Source organism: Plasmopara halstedii (genome assembly GCF_900000015.1).
Source record: "Plasmopara halstedii genome assembly, contig: Scaffold_658, whole genome shotgun sequence".
Classification (NCBI taxonomy): domain Eukaryota; phylum Oomycota; class Peronosporomycetes; order Peronosporales; family Peronosporaceae; genus Plasmopara; species Plasmopara halstedii.
In genome coordinates, this window is record NW_020187575.1 from 1,902,479 (window position 1) to 1,911,493 (window position 9,015).

Consider the following 9,015-nt stretch of genomic DNA (forward strand, 5'->3'; position numbering starts at 1 on the left):
GTGAAGAGGTAATCTATTGGTACATAGTCCACATACTTAGCGACTTGTCCACCTTAATCGATAGTTAGTACGTTCGTGGCGTGACGTTGTAATACGACTGTTCGTCTTTACATAACATAAGGTGTCCCTTCTGCATACTCGTGCAATTTAATGGTAAGTTATTTTATTATATTGAATTTTGTAGTAGAATATCAAATATCTAATTGCTTATTCCATGTACATACGAAACAGGACAGATTATGCAATTGGTGTACGATTGTAAACACCTTATCATAAACTTTTATGGACTCGCATGTTACAAGCATCTGTATGTGGTGTATGAGCATGCGCTCGCCCCAGCATGGAGCACAACACTATACATGAGCCACGCCAATTATGAAAGCACTTACCATTTCATCTCGAATCTGCCTCAATAAATTCTGCGTCAACACCAAAAACCATCCATCAGAAATAATGAGAAATCGAGCTAAAGGTCTCAACTATCTGATTGTCTTCGTAGCAGTTTTACAAGTTCTTCAGCTTCATTGCAGTATGGCTGATGTTGTCAGTTATGACTGGCGTATTACGTCTCTCTACAGCGAATATGACGGAGTTTTCATTCACTCCATCGGCATTAACGACAAACCTGCTGATCAAGCTGTGATTGATGTTGTGCTGGGTCAAGAAGTAGAAGTCCGCGTGACAAATCAAATTGATGAACCCTCATGTTTACATTGGCATGGACTGAAGCAACTTGGTACCCAGGAGATGGACGGTTCGTCCGAGATTACACAATGTCACATTGCTCCAAACGGAACGGCAGTCTATCACTTTCAACCTGATAAAGCTGGAACGTTTTGGTGGCACAGTCATCACATGTCACAGTATGCATATGGACTTCGAGGTCCTCTTATAGTGCGTACCCCGGCAAACCAACAGCAAAGTTGGATGAAGGACATTGACGCCGAATTTGTTGTTCAAATGGCGGATTTGTATCATCGAGAGCCGCTACAAGTGCGTATGTGGGATAACATTCTCATCAACAATCGTGGTCGGTACAGTTGCGTTGCTGCTGCTCATCACAATTTCACAAAATGTACCGACAACCAACCACTTTCAAAATTACACTTTCAAGCTGGTCAAAAGTATCTCCTCCGTCTTATTAACATGGCTGCCTTATCTCCCATTGAATTCAGCATTGATGGCCATGATTTCCAAGTTGTTGTAGCTGACGGTGACCAACTCCAGCCTTCCGAATTTATAAATTCAGTCACTCTTAACACTGGCCACCGATACGATATCATTGTTGAAGCAAAATCTCCAGCTCATCAGGAGGCCATGGGCTCTTTTTGGATGCGTGCAAATGGACTACACGGTTTGCCGTGGACTCGAGGAAACGCTACGACCGCTGGTGAGGGTTACACTTACGAAGGTCTTGCTGTGATTTCCTACGAATCGGGAGGCGAGATTGGTGCAACATCACTAACGAAGCGGGACGAAGTCTATCCAACCTCTACGAAGCAAGAGAAGCTGACAACGGTCAGTGAATTTGACTTTAAACCACAGCTACCAATCGTGCTTCCAGAAATCCCGGCAGACCGAGTCGTTGTCGAGTTTAAGATGGAAAATGGTCTTGGTCATATTGCTATTGACGGAGGACAGTATCATCACTTTGTGCACCCGACTGAAGCTCCACTCTTTTCGATCGCAAAAGGCTTGACAACTGAGCAGCTTCCAGTGGAAGCCAATGCTCGTAAAATTGAGTATGGCAAGCACATTGAAGTTGTCCTTGTCAACATCAAGGATGAACAACATCCATTTCATATGCATACCCACTCGCCGTGGGTTGTAGGCTGCGGTGTAGCGTCTATTGAACACGTTCGGAAAAAAATTCTACCGAGTCCAAAACTGATAAACCCGATGACACGCGACGTGTACACAGTGCCACCTTGTACATCCGATAATAACGGAGGTTGTCTCGACGTCGGATACCTAGTATTACGATTTAACGCTGACAACCCGGGGGTGTGGATTTTTCACTGCCACATTGACTGGCATCTGGAAGCTGGACTCTCAATGATTTTCGTCGAAGGTGAAAAGGAATTACGACAAAAGGGCCTCAAAGCTTTCTCCAACTCGATTCTTAGTGTCTGCAGCAGCAACGATGAGAATACGTCGCCCTACTTAAAGAAAAAGCATGGCCACAGGACATACACGGAAAATTATGGATCAGAGAGTAATTTACAGGGACACTTTGCAGACGAATAATTAATATGTAAACTGAATGACGTAATAACGCTTGATACTAAATAATACGTTTGCTTTCAGTTAAATGAAGAATGAAATGCCAAATGTAATGCAAATCATAAAGTAATTCCAAAATTATGTAAGAGATGTTAGAAACAACCTCCGAAAATCAACGTAACATATTGTACATTATGGTAAATATCTCGGTTTACTATTCAACGTGGCTAAATCAATAGAGTGCTAAGTCCGGATCCCGATTAAGTCCGAACTACTGGTCGCTAATTCAGCATGACTTCCTTGAAAGAAGAAATGACGGAGCAGGCGACGACTTTCAGCGTGGAAGAAGCGGCCCTATATGACCGACAGATGCGTCTATGGGGTGTTGAAGCTCAAAAGCGTCTTCAAAACTCACACGTATTAATAAGCGGACTCTCGGCTTTAGGTTCTGAACTCGTCAAGAATCTTGTTTTGGCGGGAATCAATGTGACGCTACATGACCTTAAAATTACAACGCACGCAGCTGCATCCATACAGTTTTTATTGTCTGATGACGATGTCGGAAAAAATGTACGTGAGAGTGAATGTCACTATGCTTCATTCTTGACCAAAATCTTACCGATTCCGCAATGAATCCCGAAAATAATTAGCGCGCTGAGGCCTGTCTGCCTCGTGTACAAGAGCTAAACCCACTGGCAAAAGTTCTGTGCGAGACAAAGGCGCTAGAAGATTATTCTGATGACTATTTCAAGCAATTTACAGTCGTGTGTCTGATAGGAGCTGCGCAAAGTACCGAGTTGAGACTGGATGTGCTCTGTCGATCGTTAGGAATAGCTTTTTATGCTGCCAGGACCTTTGGGTTTGATGGTATTGTGTTTGCTGATCTGGGCAACTACACGTTCCGCCGTGATGCCATAGGGACCGATGTAGCCACAAGTGATCCAATACCAGTCACATTTCCGACATTGGAACAGGCCCAAAAGATCAAGTGGAGCTCCTTACAAAGTGCCCGGAAGCGTGCGCCACAATTACCAAAAGTTTTTGTCAAAAATCAATGTGCGTCGTAGCATAAAAAAATTTTGAGCATCAATCTTATGGACGTGCAGTGTTGCAGGGATACAAGAGCGTCAAAGGCATTCAGAAGATTACTGAGGATCTTGTTGTAGACTTTATTCGGTATGCGAGAGAGGAGTTTGAAAAGAACGGACTGGGGGACGATTATATGACGTTGGATGAGCTGCAGTGCGTTGCAATTGACTAAATATAACAATGAGGGTGAAAACTAAGTAAAAGTGGTGCTGTAGACAATTGTTGCGTGCTGCTGACATCGATCTTGTACCAGTCTGCGCGATTGTGGCTGGAATTCTTGGTCAAGAGGTCATTAAGGCCATTTCGCAAAAGGACGAGCCAATCTGCAACTATTTTTGTTTTGACGGGGTCTCGGGTATCGTGAGAAAGATTGGGTAGACGCAAAGCTCGCAACTAGCGACGTGATTGTTGATGTATTGGACAATCTTGACGATCTTATGCTCAAGCGTATGTCGAAGAATATCGGAGGTAGCACGATGTCGATTATATTGCGACAAGTTTTTATGAAATGTGCGCATAATATTGCCGAGATAAGTAACTACAAATGCGATTTAGAGAGTAATCTAGTCATTTGATAGTATTGCCTTGTGGAAACGTTGGTGTGTATTCATAAAATAGCTAGAAGCATGTCATTATTGTAAATCTAAGGCATGTGTTGACGTCAAAATGAAGCCTTGAATCTTCATGGAGGTGAAATTTTGAGCGCTAAGCTCCCATTTTTTTGGTGCAGTATAAAGACAACAGACTACTTGTAAAATTCTTCCTACTGCTCTGTACTTGATAAAAGACGTAGTGTCGATGAAAAGCCACAAGAAAAGCGAGTAAAAGTAAGGAAACAAGTGGCTGAGTCCAAAAGATGATCAAGAGACCAATAAGGTGAGAGCTGTCAGCAACAAACGCAAAAAAGTTGAAGGTCTCAAACAAGACTTCCTCAAGCATCGATGTCCATTCACAAATAACTCTAATGACGTCTGGCTAGCGTCGTAGTAAAAGCTAAAAAAAAGCTTTACTGTGTACATAAAGGGAAGAAGGACAAGCTTCACCAATAGATCAATCAAAGCTTCTTTTAGCAAGAAAAATCTGCTTTAGCATTAGAAAGCTCTTATAGTCGACTCGTGAACAGCACATGAGGTCCTGGCGAATGCATGTCTGCTGAGAGGATCATGCAGTATCATTATCGAGTAAAGTACGATCAAGTGCTATCTTAAAAGCAAAAAGCACGCGTTCAAAGTACCAACTGACGATATTCACGATTTAGAACAAGCATCAAACATCAATATCACTTCGAAATTTGCTTTGAATCTACAGACTAACGACAAGAAGTCATGCAAATTAAATTCATTCGCCTTACGATCCCAAGACTTGATACGGTCAGAATGGATGCAAAATAAAATATGCATCATACGCCGCTCTGACTTCAAAGCGTACGTTTGCGGTAACGTTGACCGATTCCCCATTTCATTTCACGCTACTATTGCTGAATGGATCCATTGTATCAAGTCCGAAGCATAAAAACTCATCACCTTAAAAGGATTTTTTGCTAGAAGATCAAACCTTTTGTCCTGCACTCATCTTTCCAAGATCACGACGTCATTTTTTACTTTGATAGTAGTGATCAATGTACCGCCAACATTTGGCTGAAAAGTCAGTCGATTTCTGATTACACTTATCACGAAAAGTCACAATCATGATCCTCGTTGAAGCACAGACGTGAAAATCTGATTACAAGCGCGACAAAATATTCACCTTCAGAGCAAAGGCCCTCTTGTTCTCATTGTCCAACATCAACACATTGCGATCCACATCAAGAACATGTTTCGTGGTTAATGCCGATTCTCTCAACTCATTCGTGAATTTCCTCCACCTCTCTCAAGCAATATGAAACTCACACTTCTGCTCGCATTCGCTGCTTTAAACACTGCTGACGCTTCCGTTCCACCAGTCCCAACGAATCGAATGGCGGAATTTCTACTCACGAAATCCGAACTTGCATCTGAACTGAGCACTTGGAAGCAAAGCGATGCTGGTCAGTACGCTAAAGAGCACGGTTTCATTCCAACGTCGAATTCTAGATCTGCTGATTTAGGATTCGATGAAGAATTACGTCGTTTCTTTCTCGCCAAATTACTAATTGAAGAGGCTCAAGCAACAAATCCTGAGGCTTTGTTTTCGATAGAGACGCCATTCACTTTGATGACTGAGACTGAATTCGCTACGTTTGTTGGTGAGTCGAACCAACGCGGGTCGACGAATTTCCCAAACGCTTCTTTACCAGACGACATCTCGTCCAACTCAACGGAACCTCTTGCTGCTGCTAAAGATTGGACCGCATCTGGTTGTGTCACTCAAGTTAAGAATCAAGGCCAATGTGGTTCTTGCTGGGCATTTGCAGCTGTTGGAGCTCTCGAGAGTGCCATTTGTCTTGCTGGAAAACCTCTGATCCCTCTCTCTGAGCAGCAACTGATCGATTGCGATGAATCTTCGTATGCATGTCAAGGCGGGTTTCCTGGCGATGCACTATCTTTTATTCAACAGACTGACGGGGTCTGTACAGAAGAGTCGTATCCGTACGTGTCGGGTACTTCAGGCGATCGTGAAACGTGTCAGACTTCTTGTACTCCTCAGACCCCAACTATTCGTAGTGTCGTTGCAGTTCCAGAGAGCGATGCAGGTTTAGTTCGTGCCTTAAGCGGTCGTCCCGTGGCCGTGGGTGTCGCAGCTGGAAATCCTACGTGGAAACAGTATAAAAGCGGTATCGTGTCTTCCTGTACATCCTCCCAACTTGATCACGCTGTGCTAGCTGTGGGTTACACATCTTCATACTTCAAAATCAAGAATTCGTGGAGCACTCAATGGGGCGAAAGTGGCTATATGCGGCTTAAACGCGGCGATGGCATCGAAAGTTCTGGCACGTGCGGCATTGTTGGCCCCAAGTCCGTCTATCCGCAGCTTTAGTCTGTAGACTTATTTGTAGCCACACGTTTTATAAGTTTAACACTGAATAAAGTTCAATTGGTTTGATCAACTTGTTTTTCGTATGCGATCATGAAGAGACGCAATCTTGAAAAGACGCAATCTTGAAAGATGTGAGGTTTGGATCTTTTTGTGATTAGAATTCTATCATTTTGCAGTACATTTGCTTTTTCTTGGCATGAACACTACGTCACTTTCAGTGATAAGAGTCTCGTGGCTCCTCGTGCTATGTGTAGCACTAGTAACAAGTCAAGAAGGTGATACCCCACCTTTTGAACATGATAAAGAGAATGAAGCCGAGGAAATAGATAGTGGACGAGTGGGGATTGTAGCAGCGGTGACCATCTCGACGCTCGTGGCCATTTCCATTCTCTTTGAGATCGCAACGGAGCAGCTGAAAGAACACACGGATGAACTCAATATGCCATTTGTCAACACAGTGTTTGGAGAACTCACGACATTGGGATTTATCGGATTGTTGCTCTTTGTGGTGACTAAGATTGAAGTGCTTCCGTGGCTTTCGAGAGCAGTCTTGAGTAGCAATACAGAACTGCAAGAGATCATTGAAAAGCTTCACATGGCATTGTTTCTTTTTATTGTCATTTTTCTTGTACTCTGTCTCGGATTACTCCGTCTTGGAATGTACGTGCAGCACGAATGGCGCGAGTTTGAACGTAGTAGTGCCGACATTCCTTCCGTCCTTTCCGAGTATGCACTTGTAACGGAACCACCAACTTCATGGATTCATCGTATGTCATGGCATCGGATTGCAGCCGCAAGAAAAGCTGAACGGGAAGTCGTATATTTGGCTTTAAGACGTCGTTTTGTTGATTACCATTCAAATCATCCTGACGAAGAGACGGCACGTTTTCTTGCGAACGACTTTCAAGTTCAAGGAGATGACTCACGATTTCCATTTAATGAATATCTTTCAATCATTTCAGGTGAAGTCATGGGACGATTAATTCAAATTGACATGGCAACTTGGCTTGCTTTGGATGTCGTACTTGTTGCGCTATTAGGTTTGTGTTGGCATGCAGGACCTCGTGGTGAAGTTGTGATTGTTTTATTTGCTGGTTTTTCACTTATTGCACTCAATGAATTTGTATACCGTCGGGTGCATACCATGAGATGTCTTCTCACTCCTCCTCGTCTTCGATATGATGCGGAAAGATTACGTCACAAACCTGAATGGCGTTCATTACATCATTTACCATCACTTCCTTCAAACAATGAAAAGTCATGGCTTTTGGCTGATTCTGACCATGAGATCAATAGTTGGATTCCACCTTATGTAAAAATGCTTCCTAATGGTGGACGTGATCTTTCAATTAAAGATCTACAACGTCTTCAACGAAGTCTTATTGGTGCTGGATCAGGCAATGGGGTAGTCTTAGCTCTTTTTTCGACCCGATTGGTATTTTTACTTACGGCATTGCATTTATCAACGTTCTTACTTCGCGAAATAGATCACATTGCGAATCTTTTTGGGGACCATTATGCTATTGTGACGCTTTTATGGACTTTATTTTTGCTCCCTAGTATCGCTGTTCCTTATATGTCCACTCGCATTGCACGGGATGGGTTATTAGCATTTAATGTGGAACATCTTAAAGTCTCGCAAGTGATCGTACAAGTTACTCGACTCCTTCGTGCACGACAAACATTACGAACTCTTCGTTTTGTCGCTGAAATGAAAATTCATTTACGTGAAAATGTACGACGCAATAATGACCAAATATTAGTTGAGATCGACAATAAATCCGATGTGCCAGTTCAACAACTAAATCGTCGACGTTCCAGCATTGTGCCAATTGATGCCAGTGCCACGTTCAATGCTGCTCGTCGTCGATCTTCAATTCATCTTGATCCATTCGTTACTGCAGGAGTATTGCGGTCTATCCAACAAACACCTTTACCGCTTCCTACATCCCCTCAAGCAATAATTGAACCACCTTTATCTCCAATAGCTGCGTACTTAACACCACGAGAAAAACGTGGGGATGCGTACCGTCGAGAAATGGAACGACGTGAGATTCATACCATCTTTTGTCTTTTTGATGTTGATGGGTCTGGCTCTGTCTCACGAGATGAAATGGCTAGTCTTTTACTCGCAATTACCCACGATTTAGATGATATGCAACTGACTCGGTTAATGACCGATTTAGTTACGGAAGAGATAGAAACGGACACTAATGGAAACAATGACAATAATATTGTTGTGGAAGGACCAGAGGAAATAACATTTGAGGCTTTTTATAAGTGGTGCAATGCTCGAATCCAAGAAAGTCGACATTCGAAAGAAGAGTTGGTGGAAGAGATTTTTCATATGGTCGATGCTGACAATAGTCGAACGATCTCGGTAGACGAGTTTGTTTCAATCTTTAAAACATTAGGTCAAGCACTTGATCATGATGATGTACGGGAACTTGTCTACCAAATGGATCGCAATGGTGATGGCAAGATTGATCTCGAAGAATTCAGCAAAATGTTACAGAAACACGAAGTCTAATAACTTCAATTTAAAAAACTATTAAACGTATAGAAAGCCATCAAATACGATTCGATTATAGAAATTAAGTTAGAAATGGCTGTAATTGTACTGAACAACGAGATATTGACGCGTCCATCAGGCAATAAAGCTTTTCTGTCAATCATACTATAGTTCATTAAGTCAATCAATACTCAATATATCTTACACAGCTCGTTACGACACTCTTGAATTTGCTT

General features: G+C 42.6%; 4 protein-coding genes across 4 annotated transcripts; all 4 read left to right on the forward strand.

Annotated features, from left to right (window-relative positions):
• Positions 1 to 453: 453 nt before the first annotated feature.
• PHALS_13541 (hypothetical protein F442_08030) lies at positions 454 to 2,247 on the forward strand (the record flags this gene model as incomplete). The annotated part of the gene is made up of 1 exon (XM_024729320.1): positions 454 to 2,247. One exon carries the CDS (start codon positions 454 to 456, stop codon positions 2,245 to 2,247), a length of 1,794 nt encoding a protein of 597 aa, XP_024579709.1.
• A 267-nt stretch (positions 2,248 to 2,514) lies between these two features.
• On the forward strand, positions 2,515 to 3,690 carry PHALS_13542 (sumo-activating enzyme subunit 1; the record flags this gene model as incomplete). The annotated part of the gene is made up of 4 exons (XM_024729321.1): positions 2,515 to 2,793; positions 2,874 to 3,279; positions 3,330 to 3,465; positions 3,528 to 3,690. 4 exons carry the CDS (start codon positions 2,515 to 2,517, stop codon positions 3,688 to 3,690), a joined length of 984 nt encoding a protein of 327 aa, XP_024579710.1.
• A 1,500-nt stretch (positions 3,691 to 5,190) lies between these two features.
• Positions 5,191 to 6,267, forward strand: PHALS_13543 (RxLR-like protein; the record flags this gene model as incomplete). The annotated part of the gene is made up of 1 exon (XM_024729322.1): positions 5,191 to 6,267. One exon carries the CDS (start codon positions 5,191 to 5,193, stop codon positions 6,265 to 6,267), a length of 1,077 nt encoding a protein of 358 aa, XP_024579711.1.
• A 196-nt stretch (positions 6,268 to 6,463) lies between these two features.
• PHALS_13544 (hypothetical protein L917_07749) lies at positions 6,464 to 8,797 on the forward strand (the record flags this gene model as incomplete). The annotated part of the gene is made up of 1 exon (XM_024729323.1): positions 6,464 to 8,797. One exon carries the CDS (start codon positions 6,464 to 6,466, stop codon positions 8,795 to 8,797), a length of 2,334 nt encoding a protein of 777 aa, XP_024579712.1.
• Positions 8,798 to 9,015: the final 218 nt, after the last annotated feature.